This window comes from Abramis brama (genome assembly GCF_963993115.1).
Source record: "Abramis brama genome assembly, chromosome: 18".
NCBI classification, from domain to species: Eukaryota; Metazoa; Chordata; class Actinopteri; order Cypriniformes; family Leuciscidae; genus Abramis; species Abramis brama.
In genome coordinates this window covers 6861768-6884498 of record NC_139980.1, presented here as the reverse complement: position 1 = coordinate 6884498, position 22731 = coordinate 6861768, and the positions used below count along the sequence as shown (strand labels likewise).

At 38.5% G+C, this 22731-nt stretch overlaps 2 protein-coding genes across 3 annotated transcripts in view; one reads left to right on the top strand and one right to left on the bottom strand.

The window, feature by feature from the left end:
* Positions 1 to 4757: 4757 nt before the first annotated feature.
* rab15 (RAB15, member RAS oncogene family) lies at positions 4758 to 12705 on the bottom strand. 2 transcript variants are annotated; one of them, XM_084090263.1, is made up of 8 exons: positions 12572 to 12705; positions 12009 to 12239; positions 7247 to 7307; positions 7106 to 7166; positions 6890 to 6967; positions 6439 to 6528; positions 6234 to 6299; positions 4758 to 6095 (listed from the first exon to the last, which is right to left on the bottom strand). In XM_084090263.1, the coding sequence occupies exons 2-8, from the start codon at positions 12130 to 12132 to the stop codon at positions 5937 to 5939; spliced, it is 639 nt and encodes a 212-aa protein (XP_083946389.1). In that variant the 5' UTR covers positions 12133 to 12239; positions 12572 to 12705; the 3' UTR covers positions 4758 to 5936. The 2 variants fall into 2 exon arrangements, with proteins under 2 accessions (XP_083946389.1, XP_083946388.1); XM_084090262.1 differs by lacking the exon at positions 12572 to 12705 and having other exon boundaries at positions 12009 to 12544.
* A 666-nt stretch (positions 12706 to 13371) lies between these two features.
* fntb (farnesyltransferase, CAAX box, subunit beta) overlaps positions 13372 to 22731 on the top strand; it is a 15972-nt gene continuing 6612 nt past the window's right edge. Inside the window, exons 1-3 of the mRNA XM_084091884.1 lie at positions 13372 to 13670; positions 14623 to 14687; positions 22479 to 22551. Of these exons, the coding sequence (XP_083948010.1) occupies positions 13443 to 13670; positions 14623 to 14687; positions 22479 to 22551 (366 nt within the window). The 5' untranslated portion in view covers positions 13372 to 13442. The remainder of the gene's footprint in view (positions 13671 to 14622; positions 14688 to 22478; positions 22552 to 22731) is intronic.

The window sequence follows — 22731 nt, the reverse complement described above, 5'->3', positions numbered from 1 at the left end:
TAGCATTTGTGGCATGCTTAATTCTAAGCATAATGATTAACACCTTGATTAATAGTACGAACAGTAACCTCATTTGCAAAAACCGTCTCATGTTTATTTCATATTTCTCTGTGATATTTGTAACCAGTCGTGCTTGATAAACTAAACTCTTGCAGGAAGTAGTTTGTGAAAAACAACTAAAATCAATACCATCCCAAGTTATTTTCACAATCACATTTTTATTGTCTGAATATAAACCCATTTCACGTTATGTTTTACTAAAATGCTCTGCCAGTTTTAGTTTATAAATTTTAAAATGACACTGAAGCCTTGAAAGATTGGTGTCAAATGCTGACGATTATTTTTACATTTGATAACTGGACATATAGTAGCCTATGTCATATGTAAATAAAACAAGGTGCATGCTTAAATATAACTGTAAATAAATAAGAAAATAATTACTGATACTGTAAAAGTGACAGTTTTGCGTGGGATTTCATGTGAATATAGTTCCAACTTACGCTGCATTTTTACTTGTGTGTCTCATAACTATTCCTAAAGAAAATTAAGTTATCACATCAAATCAAATTGAACTGCAGAGGATTGTAAGTAAACAGATTTCATCATTAAAATATGTAGTTTGTTGCCCCGACAACTTGTTTGCAGTTCCTCATGAAAATTTATTAATTTTGGTAAAAAATATTGTTTAATATAAACACTGTAATGCAGATTTTATTCAAGCTACACTGCAGAACTCACTGTCCATATTTGACAGAAGATATTTTAATCCAAGGAAAATAAAGGGCACATATAATCCAAAAAGAAACGTCCTCATTGAGTGCATGTGGAGGTTAATCTATTTAAAGTGAGTGACAGATTCCATGAATACTTTTTTTTAAGAAAAGAAAAAAACTAACAACATGATCTTTTTAATAAATAACACAGTTGCTAAATTTTCACAGATTATCATCTGTGCACCGACATAATTCATCATGTCAACCAGGTTGTTAACATCCGACCATTCCTTCTAAATTATTTAGGAATGCCTTTGTCCTGTTTGAGTGATCAATACTTGACGCCCCCTACATGTTGACCACACAATTGCATGTGTGACCTCACACAGGAATGTCTTGTCAGGGATGCCAGGGAAACAGGAAGAATGGTCCCATTCATTTAGTTCCACTCAAGCGATGCAGATACACTAATACAGAATGACATGCAGAAAGGTGACAAGTTGTTGCTGAGCACACAGGGTCTTTGTGTGGCCCAATGAGAAGAACAGAGCAGAGAGCGTGTGCGGCCTTCAAAATGGCTGATGCACTAGTTAGTCTAAGCGATTAACATAATTTAGCATACAATTAAGCTAGCCCATGTTGTCATTGTTCATATTTTTGTTGTTATATTGATGGAATCAGCAAAGTAATTACCAAATGCCCGCAGAGAGAGATTAATGGCAGTCAGTTATATTCACAATGCGTTCCGAGACTTTATTAGTATTTCCCTCAGAGAAGCATTAATAAGTCCTAATGCAAGTTGATGAATGCAATCTCATTAAGAAATCATAATTATCTTTTCATAGGTGCACAGTGCACATAATACAGTGTGTGTTATGAAAGTGGAGATACGCATGCTGAATGTTTTTCTTGCTGCCTGAATCAATATCCTAAGGCTCTTCCCTGACTGCTTCACAAATGACTCTTATAATATGTTTAGATTATGTCGAAATGAATAAATTTTCATAATAAATAATATGAAAATTATACATACACACACACATATATATATATACAGAATATTATATCAATTAAATGTGTGTGTTTAATTTTCATATTATTTATTATGAAAATGTATTTATTCGACATAATCGAAACACACACACACACACACACACACACTTAATTGATATAATATTCTGTATGTATATATATATGTGTGTGTGTGTGTGTGTGTGTGTGTGTGTGTGTGTGTTTCGATTATGTCGAAATAAATAAATTGTGCAATGTAAATAAAATGCAATAAATTGCACACAAAAAAAAGCCAAAAAAAAAAAATGCAATAAATTACACACACACACACACACACACATTTAATTGATATAATATTCTGTATATGTGTGTGTGTGTGTGTGTGTGTGTGTGTGTGTGTGTGTGTGTGTGTGTGTGTGTGTACCTGTTTTTCTATCCCGGTGGGGACTTCAACCTGAATGCACACAGACTCATGGGGACTCGTGTCACAGTGGGGACCTAAATAGAGGTCCCCATGGGTAAACAAGCTTATAAATCATACAGAATGAGTTTTTTTGGAAATGTAAAAATGCAGAAAGTTTCCTGTGATGGGTAGGTTTAGGGGTAGGGTTAGTGTAAGGAGATAGAATATACCGTTTGTACAGTATAAAAACCATTAAGTCTATGGAGAGTCCCCACAAAGATAGTAAACCAGACATGTGTGTGTGTGTGTGTGTGTGTGTGTGTGTGTGTTAGACGGATGGACTGATAGATAGATAGATTAATTGATAGTAATCAGCCTAAAACAGTAAGGTAAACCAAGACAAAACCAAATGTACATTTAGTTCTGCATATGGAAACAAAGATCAAGCAGCTTTCTCTCAGCATTTTTCAACATCTCCAGGCAGGTACAAAGGAGAGATGAGAAGCCAGAGTAGAAAGAGTCTGAATTCTGTGAAGTTCTCTCAGGGTGCTTAGCATTCCACATTGCGCACCTCCAGAGCTCAGAGAGCCAGCGTGACTCACTCTGGTGTGAAAGCACAGTGTGGCGAGGTGGGAGGATGACAACACAGTGCTTAGCAGAAGTGTCCTGAAGCTGGACCCCCCCTTTCCTCACCAAACGCCCCCGCTGCATGCGTACGCACCCCAAAAATAATACTAAAGCACATCTCGTTTCTCTCTCCCTCCTCTCGTCTATCCTAAGGACACATTGGTTTATTTCACTCAATGCAAGTTTTTGTTATGAGCAAATCAATGATTAAATGAGCCAATTGCATGGAAGTGTTTGGTTATGGCATGACAGGATTATCTAGGAAGGAAAACTGAGCGGAGCTAAGGGCTGTTTTTCTCCTCTTTCGTAATCAGCTTGATTCCAAAACTCTGAATGCTGACAATGGAGATGAGGAAAAAAAGATTAAATCTTGTTTAACTCAAAAGTGAAACTAATCACAATAGCAGGATTAAAACAAAAAATGTGAGCCAAATGTGTCCTCATGTAATCTCCCGACTTTGGCAGTTCTTATAACCATCATATGTTATCCTTCATTTTTTATACTTCATCATGTGTTTGTGTCGCTCATCTAGAGCTCTTCCACTTGGCACTCTCTTGGAGACGACACATGGAGTCATCTGTGAGAACACACTGTGACACCTAAATAGATTTACTAAATAGCCTTACAAATGTGTCCTCTGCAGACAATGCACATTGTATAAATGGCAAGTACCAGAGTTAGGCAAATCAATGAGAACATTCACCTATATGTATATGTGTGCCAAACAGACTCAGCACTCCAACATTATTAATGAAGAAATCCTCTCATTTTGTAAATAGATGTGTATGTGATGTATTGAAAATTCTGCATGTCATTATTTACCCTCATGTTGTCCCGAACGTATGACTTTCTTTCTTATAACACAATAGAAGATACAGTACAGACAACATAAATTGGTAACAATATGGTCTTTGACTTTAGTTAATGCATTAATTAACAATGAATGAACTAATTTTCATTGTTAGTATATGTTAGCTCAGGTCCGTAATATTCAATAATATAAAAAAATACAACTTTGATTTGAATAATCTATTAGTAAAACTTCTAAAATGCTTAAAAATGATTTTTCATTGTTAGTTACTAATGTGGTTAACTAATGTTAAACTTATTTAAAAGTCTTACCAATACATCATCTTTTGTTTTCACACAGAAGAAAGTGTTTTATAGGGAAAGTAATGTTTACATTTGAGATCATTTTATTTTGTAATATATTTGCAATTGTATCATTGCATGTACATGTGTATGACTTGCTTGCTGAGCACATGGCATGAAATTTGCTAATTAAATCAGTGCTCTCTCTGTCCAGACTTCATCCAGCTGCGTATGGAGAGATCTGATTTGCTACAAAGATGTACAAGCAGAGTATTTTGATTCAAAGTATTTTTGAAGGACACTTAACACAGCATGCACATCTGCTCTAAAAGAAAACATCATGACCTTGATAAAATTGCGCAAAAGAACTGACTTCATTATCAAAATACTTTACAACTGCTGAAGGATGATCTATCACTTCTGAGCATTACATACAAACACAAACACATTCTTCTTCCCCAGTTGTTCCCCCCCCCCAGTGTGTTTCACCATGCGCAACTACATTTCCGTGCATGGATTTAAGCTTTGCACAACTGCCTCCTAGTGTTGACTTGTGGTGTTGCACTTACGGAGATTTGTTAAAGGGATAGTTCACCCAAAAATGAAAATGCTGTCATCATTTACTCTTCCTCAAGTTGTTCCAAACCTGTATGACTTTCTTTCTTCTGCTGAACACAAAAGAAGATATTTTAAAGAAGGTTGGTAATTAAACAGTTGCTGGTCCCCATTGACTTCCATAGTATTTTTTTTTTTCCTACTATGGAAGTCAATGGGGTCCATCAGTCGTTTGGTTACCGACTTTCTTCAAAATATCTTCTTTTGTGTTCAGCAGAAGAAAGAAAGTCATACAGGTTTGGAACAACTTGAGGAAGAGTAAATGATGACAGAATTTTCATTTTTGGGTGAACTATCCCTTTAAGATCTCCAAAATCCTGAAATCACACTATCATTTTGTCTATATATCCAATGTAATTTAGTACCACAAAAAACTTTTCATAATTAAATGTTTATTCGTAAATATATGACCCCCCTAAACAGAATCACAATATTACAGTTTAATAAATAACCACATACATATTTAAATTTCTCTAATTGTTTTGTGGACATATTTCATGAAACAAGTTCTCAGATAGCACAAGTAAACATATCAGCATTATTCAAGAGTTCATTTAAATCAACATTAGTACATTACCACTTGCACATATAAATGCTTCAATAGTGTAATATATACATTGAATTATTAGCAATACAACCCATGTCATTGCAGCGACGCACACCAGCATTAATGCTGGGAATCACAACGGTTCATTCTGCATACATTTCATACAAGTTGAGATGGGTGAGACGTTGATAAAAAAAAAAAAAATGTTCGGTGTGCTGTGATAAAAGTTAAACTTTAGCATTTCAAGAATCATTTATAGAGTAAAAGTTGAAACATTCCAACTATTCTAATCAGCTAAATAGTTATTATTAATAACAAAAAGAGCTTGATGTAATATTGGCATAAATACCACATTAAATGATAATATTTTAGAACAATAACCTCAGATTAATGAGATAAAAACCCTTGCATTCATTTACAATCACAGTGGACCAGAACTGGTAAGCAGCAAGTTTAGTGACAATGTTTTTACAGAAAAGAAGCTTATATTGTTACACTGACATGAGAAACTCTAGCTTCATCAATTCATCACTCAAGAATAAATGCATTACCTTGAAAGAGCATTCAATGAAGGTCAAGTAGGTGCATTCAAGGCTTTAGAGAATTTTATAGAAAGCCAAATCAGATCTGGAAATATTCACATGAAGTCCCATAGCATAACAAAAGAATGAATATTACATGTTAACATGGACGTTCCAGCCACAAAACCATGTTAAATATTACTTCCTCACACTTAAATCAACCTGTTCTTTATATATAAGATAACTTAAGAGTGACTCTGAATGTGTGGCTTGAATGATCCTAATTAAATAATGTACAGTTGCACTGAAGTGCCCTTATGATCGTCTTTTTTTAAACTGAAAAAATATTCAAAATGTAAATGCAACATAAATATGGAAATCAACTGAAAAATGTCACGTCCTGTCCTCAGCACCAGCAGGACTTACTGGTGTCGTCGCTACCATTATACAATCCTTCCTGCTCCTCCAAAACAGCCAGATTGAACTCCTCGTTAATGGATCCTCCCAACAAATCAAGATCCTTCTTATTGGCTTGTAAGACTAATTCAGCCAATCGGGTGAAAGACTGTAATGGAAGGAAAAATGTTAACCCTGAATAGCTGTAGACAATAAAAATATGCAAACAAAAAGACTTGCATATCTTTTTGACTTCTGAAAAGAACAAAAAAAATGAAAAGAAAAATGCATGCGGGCAACATTGTACCTCTGTAATGTTGTGGTTGGTAAAGGCACTTGTCTCAAAAAAGTCCATTCCATAAGCCTTGGCAAGCTGGAGCAAAAAAAGATGATTAAGATGTCTTAAAACTTAGATATGAATTATTAGGTTATCACACAAAGGAGTAAATGTGGAACAAATGGCAGTATGAATGAAAGATGCAGTGTACAGGAGGGAAGTATTATTTATTCACCTTATCTCCCTGTTCTGTAGCTACTTGTCTCTTCTGTTCTTCATCAGACTTGTTCCCAACAAGTATCTTCTGCACCTTCTCAGGGGCGTACTGGACAGAACCAGAAGAGATTCAACAGAAGCAGATGAACGGAACAGAGCAGAAACAGATAAATATGATATGAGACATAAAACTCATTTAACAGGAGTGCACAGGTTTGAGTAAGATCAATAACCAGTATTGGTTTAGTACAGTTTGTGTATTGTGACAATTCATCCTGTTTTCTTTTGCACTCTTGTGGGAAAACATGGTGGCAATATGAATATGAATCCTATAGTGGGGTCCAAAACTTTTTTCAAAACATGTTCAGATGATAATATATTGTAACATGAAAAAAGGCAAAACAGGTATGAAAAATGTTTTAAATCTATAAATAAATAAATAAGATATGCTTTAAACTCCACAGCCTCACTTCATCTACATCACTGGCCCACTTCATGATGTGCTGGAACGAGCGCTCGCTTGTAATGTCATACACCAGAAAAATGCCCTGTTGATACAGAATCAATCCGCGTTTATCAGTGAATTATCACACAATGGACACCAATAGGCATCTCTATTAGATCTGAAACATTCAGTAGGTCACAATATGAGTAGGGAGACGTCTTTGTGCATGTGTGAAGGTCACCTGTGCTCTTCTGTAGTACTGCTTAGTGATGGTCTGATATCTCTCCTGACCTGCTGTGTCCCTGCAGAAACAAACACGTCTGATTAGCTGAATCAATGGATCAAACACGGTTATATTATATCAGAGAAAAATAAAACCTACCATATTTGTATTCGTACTTTAATGCCATCTATTTCTAAGGTCTTCATTTTGAAATCAACACCTGGAAAAGGAAAACATTTCATAATGATTTAAAATATTTTAAAATAAAATGAGCACTCAATCAATGCTCTCATGGAACCATTCAAATCAGAGCTGAGTGACTGAAGAATACGCAGAAATGGTGAGAGAGACTGTTCCTTCTGCTGGAAATATACTTAGGTCAGGCTTAAGCATTTAAGATATTTGTTTACGCCTATTACATCAATGGCAAGGAAATGTATAGGACAGAACTTAGATGGAAATAAGTATTCAGCTTACATGGGGGTGTTACCTTATTGATATTTGACATTTAGATTTTTTTTCATACAGATTTCTGTAATTTTATCAAACAGTTGACAGACAAATACTACAAAACAGCACAAAAAAAAAAAAAAAAAAAAAAAATCTATTTCTTATACTTCATGCCTGTGCTATTGTTTTCTCACCAAAATGATCTCTTCCTGGAGGAAGGTGTCATTCAAGAATTGACTTTTGTCAGTGTAATATTATAAGGGATTTTAAAAAGGCAAAAAGAAAGTAAAGTGATATTAGAGATACAAGGATATATATATATATAGATTAACTTTTAAAACTTTAAAATAATAATAATTCAAAAAAAAAAAAGGTTTTGTTTGAAACATTTAAAACATAATGAAGAGACATCTTGAATATTTCTATTTACAAGGTTAAATGTATTCTTGTTAGAAGCAAAAATGGCAACTTCTGCTCAAATGATAGTAGTGAAATGATTTATAATGTATCCCTCTGTTCAATGATATTGTGATAAAAACTAATTAATATGATTTACATCATTAAAATGATGAAACTAATGATGCACTCTTGTAAGGTGTGAAATCATAACAAGATGTTGAGCCCTGAAAGAAAACACTCCTCTTGTAAAGCTGAGAATTCTAAGAAAACAGCAATAACTGCAAAAACACAGTAATAGAGTATCTGTCAATAAGGTCCACTGCAAAACCTTCCAGCTTCTGGAATAGTTGTTTCCACTCTCAAGAACATGTATGACTCCAAAACAACAGTAGTGTGCGTCTCTTCTATTTTTAACATGCCCTGACTGCAGTGTGAATAAAAAAGGACCAATTAATTCCTTTCTTTGTTGGATAGACAATTAAGATAGCTTGTATAGAGGTCTTCATATCTAACATGATTTTAGCTACTAGTTTGTTTCAATTTAAAAGGATTCAATGCAATGCCTGGAACCAGATGGCATGTCATACACAAGAAAAAGCAAGTACAAGAAATACTAAAATAAGACATGAGTATAAAGCCATTTTGAATGCAGCCATCTGCAGAGTTTAATAGCCTCTGCTTTATCAAACTGCAGTATATAAAGTCGTGTTAGTGCCCTGAGCTGTCAAACAGGGACATAGAAAGGTCAGCGCTACAGCCACTGAATTGGTGGGCCTGGGGCAAAGGAAAATAATGAAACAGCGGCCTCTACCTTTCTCTCTTTCAGAATTACGGGCAGTGAAAGGACAACTACAATGCTGTGAAATGCAACAAAAATAAAAGAGAAACCAAACCAACAATTTTGCCTCACCTCAAGTTAACTGTAATTCTTCTTAAATATTAACATAAAACATACAGAAATGTAATTATTTTATCTGGAAAATGTAAAAAAATTATGCACTCACATGAGATGAAGACGGCAGTTTTATCAGTAGCCTATTACAAGATGTTTTGTTTTACAGAGAGCGGGTCCTCTCATGGAAGCGGCCATGTTGGATCACATGATTAGCCAGAGTGGTCTCTTTGTTAACATGTCGGTATATCTATACATAATTTCAGATGCAAAAGTATCCACGTTTTATTGTACTTAAGTTTTCTAAGCTTTTGAAAACAAGAGGCAGCAGAGATTTTCTTATTTTTGTATTTTTGATGCAAAAACTTTGTAAAGAAACCTGTCAAAAATCACAGTTTAAGTAAACGAATATCCTGAAACCTGTTACCTTAATGTTGTCAGCAAAAATTTTCAGCAGATGATTTTACAGTGATTTGACATTTGAATAAAGTGTAATAGTCAAGACTAGTCATGAACCGTGTTACCACAACTCAAATTCATCCATCTACAGTGATAGTTTTTACCTTTTAAATGAAACTGAGTAAAAATACAAGTATTCAGCAGTTTTAACACGACTCAAGTAAAGTACAGATTCCCCATAATAATACTTAAGTATTGTAGTGAAGTACTCTCAAATACTTTATATTATAAGGTTTCTGAACACAAGAAAATAAAGCAGACAAAGTTCAATCTAATGACCATGCGACAGACGGTAATGAGTATTAAACTTGTCATAATGTGCCAGAGCTGTAACAATTAAATCATCTCTTTGACACATTACTTCTGAGACAGAGGCTAATTGGAAATGGAAATGATTTGAACAAGACAACAGACAGAAATGCTATGGTGATTAGCACGTACAAATTTAAACACAAGTCCAATTTCTCTAGTGCTGACAGCATCGCTAACAATTGACTAGATAAACCAACGAAATAGAAATGGAACTCATTCCTTGTTGTGTTTATTATCAAGCTAATCAATCAACAGCTGCTTTCTATAGCAAGAACAATTCAACATAACAGCATGTTGCCCTCGAGGCAAATATATAACTGAAAGGAACCATAAGCTAATGCTTCAAATTAACTTTCAGACCACACAGACACCTCTTCCACCGTGAATAATATTCCAGTACAGCGCTTAAGATCCTTGACAGCCGAGTATCATAATATATATGGGTCATAGCCCTGCGGACTAGAGCTTATTGAACCATATTTTAGGGCGGGAGCCAGCCATCTCTCAGGACCAGTCAGACTAAAGCTTTTATCCAGCAGTTAAAGATTGTTCTGTATCACATCACTACTTCACAAAAAGAGATCAGTCCCACAATATTAAATAAACTCTGGCGGGACAGACAGCAGGCTGCAGGAATGAGTCAGGGCTTCTGATTCCTTATTGATGGGGCGATATCGTCATCAGGAATAAGAGGGTGTTATGAATATTATGTCTAATTTCAAGATTAAGCCACTTGATATTTCCTGCTCCCTGGGAAACACTGAGAGAGCTACACAACAGCGCATACCCTGAACTTTTGCAAAATAACAGCCTGACATTCACTCCGCATCTAATGAAGCATGGGATTTAATTGAGGGATAAAAAAGTTGGTATGGGTTCAGCACCTCAGATGCCTCATTAAAATGAATAGTTCACATAAAAATGTGAATTCTGTCATACTTTACTCATCCTCACATCACATCTTTTGTAGAATCCATTGTATCATGATAATATTTTCATTTTTGGGCGAACTTTCCCTTTAAATGTGGCAATGATGATCCAATGCTCTTAAAGTTGGAATGAAATATAATAAAAAAAAATGCATAGAATTAAGTATAGCGCTACACCTTTTCTTTTTTTTAAATCTGTTACACTCAAATGTCCGTCACAATACGGAAGCAAACATCTGTCGTTAAAAAAGACGACGGCTCTTAAAGGGGCAGTTCACAAAAAAATAACAGTTCAGTCATCATCTACTCACCCTCATGTCATTCCAAACCCATATGACTTTCTTCCCTCTGTGGAACACAAAATTAGATATTTAGCAAACTGTCCAAGCTACTCTTTTCCATACAATGAATAGTATGGAATAATTGTGGTCATCATTCACATTCAATGTATGGAAGAGAGCATTTTTTTGCAAGATGACTACTTCCACGGTTTCCATGGTAGCAAAAAGAAAGTCATAAAGGTTTGGAAAGACATACTACACACTATAAGAATCACTTATTAGTTTGCATGAATGAGAAAAATACGTTAAATTAAAATATATTCAGAATGGGTTTGAGATCAAAATTAAAGGGCATTCTAATGACAATCTGTGGAAAAAATGGTGTCTTTATGCATATTAGAAAATATAAAATGATGTACTTCTAGAAACTATAGTAAAATAATCTCTCTCTTCATCCTCTTCAAATAAGCTGTTGTCAGGATGTAATTTCAGCACGCTGGGGAAAATGTTCTAATAAACCAAGCACTCACGGTTTTAGATTTATTAAATACCTTTTTAAAACCAAATTTAGTTTTTTCCTAAAATCCAATCAACTAAAATAAAAATGATCCCTAAAACTGGGGGTGCTTAAAAGCTTGCTGTGATAAAATAGTCCTTTCAGAGAAAATGGCGTTAGAGATTCCAATAAAAACCTTTACATATTTCTCACAAATGAGACGAAAACTTACAATTGAGTTAAACCTGATTTCCATTTCATATCAATACAAAGTACTTGCTTGAGTTGGAATGGCTGACAGGACACATTTATGCATCAATCTATTATATGCAATTACATACACCTGCACTTTCTGTGTCTTCACTGCCATTCATGCAACCTACGTATGAATTTATATTAATTTAGATTTAGTGAATTTCTATTAGGCTATCTCAGGACAATCTAAAGCAAACACACTAGGCTATTGTGACAGCAGTGTAAATATGCAACATTTTAAGACCACACACACACACACACAGTCAAGCATTTCAGAAAGAACTAGAAAAGGTTGTGTAAATGCATCTCACTATGTGGTGTAATTTTCAAGCCATTCTTTTCACGGTTCATAGACTATAATGGCCCTGCGCTGCTATGGGTTTTCTTTTCGGTATGTGCTGTTTGTTCTGCAACTCTTTCAACGAATGCATGAAAGTAACACTCTTACCTATGGTGGAAATGTGAGAGGGATGAAATTCATTGTCCGTGAATCTGCATAATAAGCAGGTTTTGCCGACACCGGAGTCTCCGAGAAGCAGGAGTCTAAACAGCACATCATACTGTTTGGCCATGGTGTCTTATGGTCACAATTAAAGGAACTCAGCGTCGGGTTTCCATGTCCACCCTCTTCAAAGTATCATCTTCTCGCTTTTTCCATCGACCGGTCCGTGCCGAATGACTGTGTAGATAAAGCAGTAGTTGATGTAAGCTGAAATCAGTCAGTATCGCTGCTGTCTGTGGTGTCTGTGGTGGGTGCGGTGGGCTACAGTAGCTATGCTCTCTGTACGTTTCACCGACATCATTCACACCTCAGGAAATGGGTGGAGATAACGGGCACACACACATCTTTATGCTTTTGGTACTGATAAGTACATTTGCCTAGATTACATTTTATATAGCCTACCAAGACTGCGTTCATAAAATACATCTAGCTTATAATAGTTTACAACCTAATATAAATAATATAAAATTGAGGCATAACATCCAATCTGGAATATAAGCATTTCAGACCGTCATAAATTCATAGTGAATCCGTTTTTCTGTTGACAACCAAAAATATATTGACCACGTCAAAGGAGTAAATCTACATGGGGATGATGGCTTGTTATAATTGGCGATGCCCGATTTGTGACCTCATAGTTCTTTAGAGTCGATTCTGTTTAGATGAATCAACTGAATCGGTTCACAAAACCGGACTGAACAATTCGTTCACGATTCCGATTAAATAAACAACCAGAGTACTTCTTGAGTCACTTTAACCGATAATACCCGTCTATTTTTGAGACACATTCGACATAGAGTTGGCTTATATGTAGAATTTTGTTAAAACGTGCAAACATGTTTTCAGTAGCCTATTGTTTAATGTAAATATAAGTATATGTATATATATATTGTATATGAGCTGAATCATGGTCACTAAACTGGGACACAATTAAGAGATTAAAATAAATGTAATAATTAAACATTATTATCAGCAAAAAGTGATAATCAGCAATATGTGCTTATGTATCACTTTAAACGGTTTGGGCATATAATATGCCAAACAATGATTAAAAAAAAATATGAAGGAAAAAAATTATACTGTACACTCATTCAGGACAATCTACAAATATAAACACACATGAAAAAAACACTCATTCATTAGCAATAAACAAATTAATAAAAATAAAATAAAAATAAAATAAATACAACATGCTTTAAACAATTACAACCTATTAATGATAAATAAAAATAAGAATAAATTGATGTCACGCAAACATGTTAGGTATGGCGTGATGCGTATTACGTCATGACGTAAAAGAATCACTGGATCTTTTATGAACTGTTTGAGAGAACCGTCTCGCAGATCTTCGCATCAATACCACTTCTCAAATGTGCCTTCATGCTTCCCGTACTTGAGTTCCTAAGTCACTTGCCTCCATTGAGGAAACCCCGCCCACGCTGTCTTCTTGACACTCTGCTGGAAAACTGTTCCCTGTCTATTCCAGTGCATGTGTTTTCAAACCTCATCATGGAAGAGGCATGTCCACCTCTGCGATGCTTTCATGAATCACACATCTCTGAGCTTTTCAACGATGACGGCGTGCAAACGGTGACCTCGAAAGAACAGGTGAGCTTAACTCTTAGTATTAGTTAGCTAATTGGTACTAGCATAGAGCTAAGTGTCTATTTACTCTGCTGCTTCTGTGCTAAAGGATACAGTAATGCATACCGAAAATCCTGCCGTGTGTTCTGCACGTGCAGAATATAATTATACTAATAAAACTGCGTCACCCAGTACGGATTCCTCTAGTTCTGTTACAATACTGTAAATAATATATATATTCATTTAAAAGATTAGCTCACCATAAACTGATATTTTGTCATCATTGTAGGAAATACAACATGAGAGTGTGTGAATAAAGACAGACTCTTCATGTTTGACTGAACTATCCCTTTATAAACGTTTTTGAACATTACCCTGTCAGGAACAATGTGAAATATTTTTCTACAACGAGAATGTACTTGTACTTCACGGGTTTATGTTATGTGTTACTGTAATGTATGACCTGCATTATTATTATTATTATTATTATTATTATGGGTGGTTGACAGTTAACTATGAAAAATTATAAAGTGAAAGATGATATTTACATGAAATCTTAGCACCAATACATGGAAAATTAGCTTCAAAGACTTTTGAAATTATGCATGAATTAAAATGATAGCCTACAAATTTTTTTTAATACATAATAAAATTATATGATTACATAAGGATTCATTATTTTTATTTTTTAATTATTATTTTACCTCAGAATTTTCAAGCACTGGTAGAAATACCAGTACACACTACTAAGTCATACTATGATTTTCAAAATAAATGTATAAGCCAATTGACCATTTTTGTGTCTTTGTATGACACGCTGAACAGGATGTGATGTCAGCCACTCATATGCGCACAGTCAGCATCAACCACAATGATCCTTCTGTTAGCATGTCATTTGGCTTGCTGTTGTTGTCACATTTTCTGTTTGGTTATTTCACCTCCACATTTTTGTTTCCTGTTTTATCATTGAATCCAGAGAAAAGTTGAATGCAGTATTCAAGAGGTATACAGTGTTTACCAACAAATTCACACCTCACCGCAGTAAGTAAAGTTCAGCCTTTTCTGGCCATTAATACAAAGCAGGATCTCCACAATATTCAGTTTCAATGTGCTGCTTTTGGACAGCAATTATTTTCTGTTATTCTGTACAAGTACATATTTGTATGTGATGATGTCTTTGGCAGCAAAACCAACATCAGATTGTCCTCTGCTTGTGTCTGCTGTGTATGTTTTGTAGCATTCTTTTTTCCACCCATTTGTATTATTTTGCAGCAGCATCACATCATATGCAGGAAAACGTCTCCGGTTACTATCGTAACCTCGGTTCCCTGAGAGGCGGGAACAAGACATTGTGTAGCAACGCTGTGGGAACTCCTCCCTTCTCCACTTTTGTTGAAATCTTATGGGCTAACGCCAGCTTGGAACAGCTGGCCAATTGTCGCGAAGTATGCAAATACTGACAGGCTCGCAAGGGCAGTATAAAATGCACGGATGCGACAATTACGTCAGAATCACGACTGAACGCTTGCACAGCTGATCAAACAGCGAACACGGCGGCTAACGCAATGTCTCGTAGGGCTGAACGATTAATCGCACTTTCCATGTAATCGCACTTAAATCGCGATTTTAAAATCGTAAAGGCTGCGATTATTTTTTTATGTGCAGTTTGTCATTGATGTACGGCTCTGTAAACGCTGCTCCATCTGAAAGCACTGTGAGTTTGAGTCACTTATAACATGCATTTGAAAAAACAACACACACGTCAAACATCTTTCCAAAACATGAGAAGCATTTATGATCCTCGTCCAACAACAGACAACATTTAATAACATGCATTTACTCCAAACTCACTTCATAACGACAGTTGAGCTCCTCCTTCTGTGAGATGATGTGCCTTCTTACACAGAATAAGGCAGTCGTGTATTTATAAGTCATGTTTAATCAAAGGGTTTCAATCTTCTGTTTATTCAGCTACAGCGATGATGCCTGATAGGGATTTCCTGGAATGATGCGCATTATTGTACTTCTGCGGTGGGGCATATTTATCGTGTTTTCGTGAGAGCGTCCTCTGGCGTTCAAATGGGGCAGTATTTACTACCAATCAGCCGCACTCCACTGACAAGCTGCGCATAAAATAATCGCAAATCGCGTGCGGTTTTGTTGCGATTAATCGTTCAGCCCTAATGTCTCGTTCCCGCCAATCAGGAAACCGAGGTTACGATAGTAACCGGAGACGTTCTCTTTCGAGAGCGGTAACTCTACATTGCGTAGCAACGCTGTATCTCCCGCAGTGAGAGTAGTGAAGATAAGTCCGGAGAAACGGGGTCAAGCTGCACCAGCCACGGAAGTCAGCCAATAGCCGTGCCGCTAGGAATGCCTGCATCTGAAAGGCGGAACTCGACCAATGAGACATCAGCTCCGACCCTATCCAAATTTGCATATCCATTCCAAACGCAATGAAAGCAAAGGCTGCACTGATCCAGGGCAGACAAACACAGTAAGCACTTAAGCATGAGGGTTAAACACAGTGCCACCGGCAGTAGCAGCGACAGCTTAACACTAGTAGCATAGTTGGATACAATAGTTCACATTACATGAGTAAGAAACTTAACGAACTCACCGAAAGCACTTGCGACGCCACAGACGGTACATCCAGCTTGTAAAATCTGGCAAAGGTGTTCTGAGAAGACCAGCCAGCAGCAAGACATAAATCCTGGATAGACATCCCTCTAGACCAGGGGCCTCATGTATCAATCTTGCGTACGCACAAAAACTTTGCGTACGCCAGCTTTCACGCTCACGGTCGTATGTACTAACAGTGAAATTAACGCGAGAATGTGCGTTCCTCCACGCCAATTTCATGTCTGGCGTACGTACATTTCTCATTGTTTTTGTCCGTTGGCGACTCTTACAGGCAATGAAGTGAAGTTGCAAACATTACACAACGAATTGTTCTACAAGTCTATCGCACCACCAACCGTGGAAAGCATTGCTATTAATTTGCAATTTATAAAATAATTGACATATATTGTCACACGAGCCTTATGGGAATATTCTATCAATTATGCAATCAAATAAGAACATATAAAAGCATATGCAAATTGATACAACCCTTAGTCTATGGAAATGACAGCTTTGGTTTAATGTCCACCTTTATATCAGACTATTTCTTTTTAAGGTCAATTGGGGTAGGCTGTGTACAGTTGAGACACCTTAAATAACTTGCGTTCGCAGCAAGCACAAGTTGTGATTTTTGCTGTGCACGTGCGTATTAGTGTCCTCTTTGATCGTGGGAAATTTGAACAACGGACGCATCTCCGATCCGAAGATATCGGGAAAAGATATGACGTCCACTTCAAAATGCACTCTCCACAATGAATAGCTTATTATCCTTATGTGACTGTTAAACGTAACTGGTATCACCACAAACGTTATTCTGTGCCCTAAAACGGGCATATTTCATGGTATTGTGTCATGCAAGGTAATTGCAAAATCTAGAGAAATGTGCGAGGTGGCCAGCGGGGGATAGTTGAGACCCATATCTACTGTTCCCCCGATAGAGTTCTATTAGGAAACACATTGTTTAGTTGTTCAGTGTTATGATAACAGTTTAAACGCCGTAATAAGCCAGCATAGGACGCAAATTAATGAAAATAAAATTTGATATTTGTGATATTTAAACTGTATTATTATTAAATATTGTTACATATCTTGTTCCTGCTTTATACGTTTTAATCAGTGCTAATTTAAATAAAATGAATGAATATAAATGGATGAATAAACAAAAATGTTGCCCAATTGTTATTTTCTTTATTTGTCTTTATTTTTTATATTTTACAATGAATGGTTAGTTACCTTCACATCATTAGAAATGGGTGTCTCAACTGTACCATGCACTGTCTCAACTGTACCACATATTGGTACAGTTGAGACAAAGTTGAGACAAAAAGCACCTTATTTTTATGAGCTGATTGTGGAAAATATAAACTACTTGTGGGTATTATTGATATTTAATATCTTAGTCTACAAGCTAATGTCATGTGACGTGTCATGTGGAAATTCACTTCTTTTCAATGTCTATTTTTGTGTGAAAAATCAAAACGCAAAAAGTGTCTCAACTGTACTCAGTCTACTCTACAGTGCGACTTTCAGATCCCACCGCATTGACGGCATCAGCCAAACTCTCCCACTCATATTTTTTCCTTTTGTTATTAATTCCGGAGGACAAAGTTCCAAATAAATTTTTTTTTTCCGTTTCTACCTCCGATAGTAGCACCTCCAATTCACTTTCTGTAAAGTTTCGTTTCTTGCCGCTATTTTCTTACTGCTTTCTTTTGCCAAAGTGGACTCATTACCATATTTAAATTAGTTTAATTAAGGGAGGAGACTGGGGGTGGGGCGTTGTGCTCGTGCATGTGCGCTCAATTTTACGTTAACTGGGATGTACAAAGAGAATATGCGTGGGATCCTTCGCACATTTACAGCTTTGTCCGTACACAATGTTTTAGTATGAATTCAACGCAAGTCTTTATACATGAGGCCCCAGGCCCACGAAGAGGCAACCGCCCTTGTCGAATGAGCTCCGATGTTAAGGGGACAATCTTTCCCCTGCCAATGCGATAGCGTCGACTATCCAGTGAGAAAGTCTCTGTTTTGAGGCAGCACGTCCCTTAGTACATCTACCAAAGAACACAAAAAGCTGGTCCGACTGACGAAAGGCGGCCGAGCAATTCACATACATCCACAAACCCCTGACAGGGCAAACGGCACTCTGAGCGTCAGCGTCACGCGAGGATGATGGCTCAGCAGATAAAGCGGGCAGGGGAACAACCTGTGCTTTGAATGGTGTAGAGAGTGACTTCGGCGCGTAGCCCCGTCTCGGCCGGAGAGTGACGCTGCAGTCGCCGGGTCCGAAACAGATACAATCATCGTTCACCGAGAACGCTTGTAAGTCTCCAATGCGCTTCGCAGAGGCGAGAGCAAGGAGTAAAGCCGTTTTCAGGGAGAGCTCCTTAACCGCAATCGAAGCTGGGGGCTCAAACGGTGGCAGAGAGAGAGAGCCCTCAAAACTTGAGCTAGATCCCACGGCGGCACCGATGGCGGCCGTGAAGGACACAATCTCCTGTGTACATACACCCTCAGCGTGGATGGCAAACTCCCGCTATCCAGTCTGTGCTGTAGGAAGCGCAAAACATCCGACATGGAACAGATCAGCAGGTCGATATCGATATTCTGGCACCATTTTACAAAAACTCCCCATTTCAGAGCGTAGAGGCACCTAGTAGAGGGCGGGCGCTCCTCCGCGAGTGTGCCCAGCACTCGTGAAGGCAGAGTGTCTCGCTCATTTAAGGTCCCTGCAGCGGCCACACATAAAGGTTCCACAGCTCGGGGCTGCTCTTCGCCTGAGACAGCAGGTCCTTCCTGAGGGGGATTTGCCATGGGGGAGCCGCCATTATCTCTCTCAGGTCCACAAACCAGGGCTGGTCCGGCCAGTTCGGGGCCACGAGGATCAATGACACTCTCTCCTCCCTGATTTTACATAACACCATAGGCAGAATCTTCACCGGAGGGAGCATCTCCCGTCAGCGGGGAGTGAGATAGTGAGAAGAGATCCACGTCCACCCTCCCGAATCCCAAATCATTCGAACCGATCCAGGGTGAAGCCTCCACTCTCCTTGAGGAATCCCGTTCCTCGTAAGCATGTCCGCTCTGCAGTTTATGAGACCGGGGATATGCGCCGCTCTGATGGAGAGAAAATGTCGATCCGCCCACAACAGGAGACTTGCTGCCTGTTTGAAAAGAGCTCTGGAGTGCACGCCGCCCTGGCGATTTATATACGAAACCACAGACAGTTCAGTGTCGGTTCGAATCAGTACATGCTGCTGCTCCAACCTCGATCGAAAAGCTTCCAGGGCTATGGACACCACCTTTAATTCCAGACGGTTTATGTGCCACTCTCTCTGTGATTCCGACCTCAGACCTGAGGCAGGCACGCCCAAGCACACTTTTCCCAGCCTGAGGTCGACGCATCTGTCGACACCACGGTGCGTTGAATCACTATTCCCAAAGGCACTCCTGGGCTGAACATATCCGGGTTGCGCCACGGTCTCAGAGCGCTGAGTTCTCCATCCTTCTTTGGCACCACGAAATAGCGGCTGTAAAAACCGCTCTCCTGCTCGCTCGGAGGGACACGCTCTATCGCTCCTTTTCCGAGCAGACTGAGAAATTCCTGTCTTAGAACGGGGGTGTTTTGGGGCAATGTCAGCGACGGGACCACGCCATTGAACCGGGGTGGTCTGCGTCTGAACTGAAGAGAATATCTTCAGTAGGGGACACGATGTAGAACACAGTGCTTGGGGGCGAGGCCTCCAGCGGACTCTCTCCTCCTCTTGACTGGTCCGTTAGGATGAAGGCTTGGTCACCGAGGATGGCGCACTGGCACTCTCGCGGCGCGGGCTTCTCCTCTGAAGCTGACGTTTCCTCCCAGGCCCCGTCCACTGCTTGCGACAAACATCCGGCTCAGGGTGGGGTGCCGCGGCGGGCTGTCTAGCCGGTCCATGAGCGGGGCGAGGCGCCGAGGAAGAGCGAGATCTCGACGCGGGCGTTTGAGCGAGCGACGGGGCATCACGTGGCTCACTGCTTTCGCACTTCTGCGTTTCAGAGAAGCGCTCCATGACTGACTCCACGGCGTCACCAAAGAGGCCGGAGGGAGTGACTGGAGCATTGAGGAGCATCTTGCGGTCCGTGTCATTCAGGTCAGCTAAGGTTAACCACAGGTGCCTGTTAAGGACGACCATAAACCCCATGGAGCAGCCAATGGCTTGGGCAGAGTGCTTGGTCGCCATAAGCGCGAGGTCTGTCGCCGCGCGCAGATCCTTGACGACGTCAGCGTCCACGACACCGCCATCCAGGGACTGCAGCAGTTTGGCCTGGAACACCTGCAGTATGGCCATGGAGTGAAGAGCAGCTTGTGAAAAAAAAGCTTGTGTCCGCGAAGAGGACAGGTGAGCGCGGTGACGAAGGATGACAGCGGCTCCAGGCCTTGCCATCGTCTTTCGCCTCCAGGCGGGGGAGGGCCCATCAGCAGCTCGCTGGCGGCAGTGGGCCTCGTCCCCGTTAGGGCGCGAACCATATCTCTCCTGGCTCTTAGGGCGTGCACCGGCAGCTCGGCGCAGTGGCTGCAGGTGGAGTCCGTGAACGCCGCCTTCAAATCTTGCAAGTAGATGCCATCGGATGTGTAGAGAAAAAGATTCTAGTTCTCCCGGTGCAGCTTCCACGGTGGCAGCGTGAAGAAAGAGATTCTGACGCAATTGTCGCTTTTATACTGCCCACGAGCTTGTCAGTATTTGCATACTTCTCGACAATTGGCCAGCTGTTCCAAGCTGGCGTTAGCCCATAAGATTTCAACAAAAGTGAAGGGAGGAGTTCCCGCAGCGTTGCTACGAAATGTAGAGTTACCGCTCTCGAAAAGGAACCTTAAGTCTATATACTAGTGAGATTTGCCTTGCGCACAGCTAATTTTCACCTTCTTCCACGACAGCATGATGACTGTGTATTTTAGAACTTATTTCCTCTATACTGAGAGCACTTGCAGATGAAATAAGACACCCAGAAGGTTGTGTAACCTAAACATTTAGAAGAGATGCTGTAGTAGCACATCAGCTGTTCTAGCACATATCCAGATGGTACTTTTTGCTGTGTTGTCATATTTACAACTTTTTTAATTTTACACTCTAATAAGAAAAAATAAGAAAAAAAGAGTGGGAAAACACACTTGTAGGTGCTACAAACATTCATCCAGGGAATACAGGGAATAGATACATGTTCAGATGATGCCATGCTTACCATTTATTGTCTGTAATATCATCAATATTTCAGGTTCTTGGGGTGCAGTAAATTGATTTTACATAAATAATTAATAATTATATGCACTACTGTTTAAAACTTCAAGGTCAGTAGGATTGAATAAATAAATAGTTCTATAAGGATGCATTAAATTGATCATAATTCACTGTAAAGACATTCACAATGTAAACAAAGTAAATGCTGTTCTTTTAAACTTTCTATCAAGCAATCCTAAAAAAACATGTTTTTTTCTAAATATTAAGCAGCACTGATAATAATATAAGCGAATTATATATAATAATATAAAATAATATAATAATATAAGCTTGAGCTAAATTTCTTGAGCACCAAATCAGCTTACTAGAATGATTTCTGAAAAATCATGTGAAGAAAAAACTGTGAAAAAATGAGACAAAAGAGTTGTTTTAAATAGTTTACATCCACAGACTGTCAATTAAATTATAGTTAATTTCATGAATGAAAGGACAAATTAATTATCCCGCGAGGGAAACGCAACAAATTTTTCAACTTCAGCATTACTTCTCATGAAACTGAAGTTGCTCTAATCAGCTTATCACAATGTAATGAATGCAATGCTTTCTTTGGCTCAGAACAAGGGTTAAGGATCTGTTCTCTCAGCTGAGGTACCCTCAAATTAGACATGCCACGGCACCTCTGCGGCCAGCACTGAAGTCAAGCGTATTGTGTGTAGGCTGTGTTCTGACTCACTGACTCTATCATTTGAACACTGACACTTCCTTTGATGGGGATAATTGGAGGATGTCAGCTTAGTGGATGAACTTGCTCTGTAGAAATAAGTTGTTGCCTTTTAGTGAGCTACTATAAATCTTTGAAAAGTTGAAATTGATCTTTTGCCACGTTGTGAATAAGGAGATCATTTAATGTAAAAATGGGTGAATTTGCAATAGCTAGATTCTAATAAGATGGTTAAATGGATGACTCTACACTGTTTTTTTGTTTTTTCAGGCCTGCTTTACTGAGGGAACAACACTATCATTATCTGAAGAAAGGTTTACGCCATCTATCTGATACATATGAGGTAAACAATGTCTTTTAAAGAAAAGAAAAAACTTAAAGCGATAGTTAACCCAAAATAGAAAATTCTGTCATTTACTCACCCTCATGTTGTTTCTGGCCTGTATAAAAAACAACAAAAAATGTTATCTAGCATAATGTTTTCAAACCAAGGGGGGAGCAAGAGTCTATGAGGGGGTCTGTG

Bases quoted from the DNA above. Each gene is read 5' to 3' on its own strand.
- rab15 (XM_084090263.1), bottom strand. From the start codon at position 12,132: ATGGCCAAACAGTATGATGTGCTGTTTAGACTCCTGCTTCTCGGAGAC. The intron at 7,167-7,246 runs GTAGGTTTTATT...TTGTTTCTGCAG, and splicing joins AAAGTACGAATACAAATATG to GGACACAGCAGGTCAGGAGA. The intron at 6,968-7,105 runs GTGACCTTCACA...CTGTATCAACAG, and splicing joins AGTACTACAGAAGAGCACAG to GGCATTTTTCTGGTGTATGA.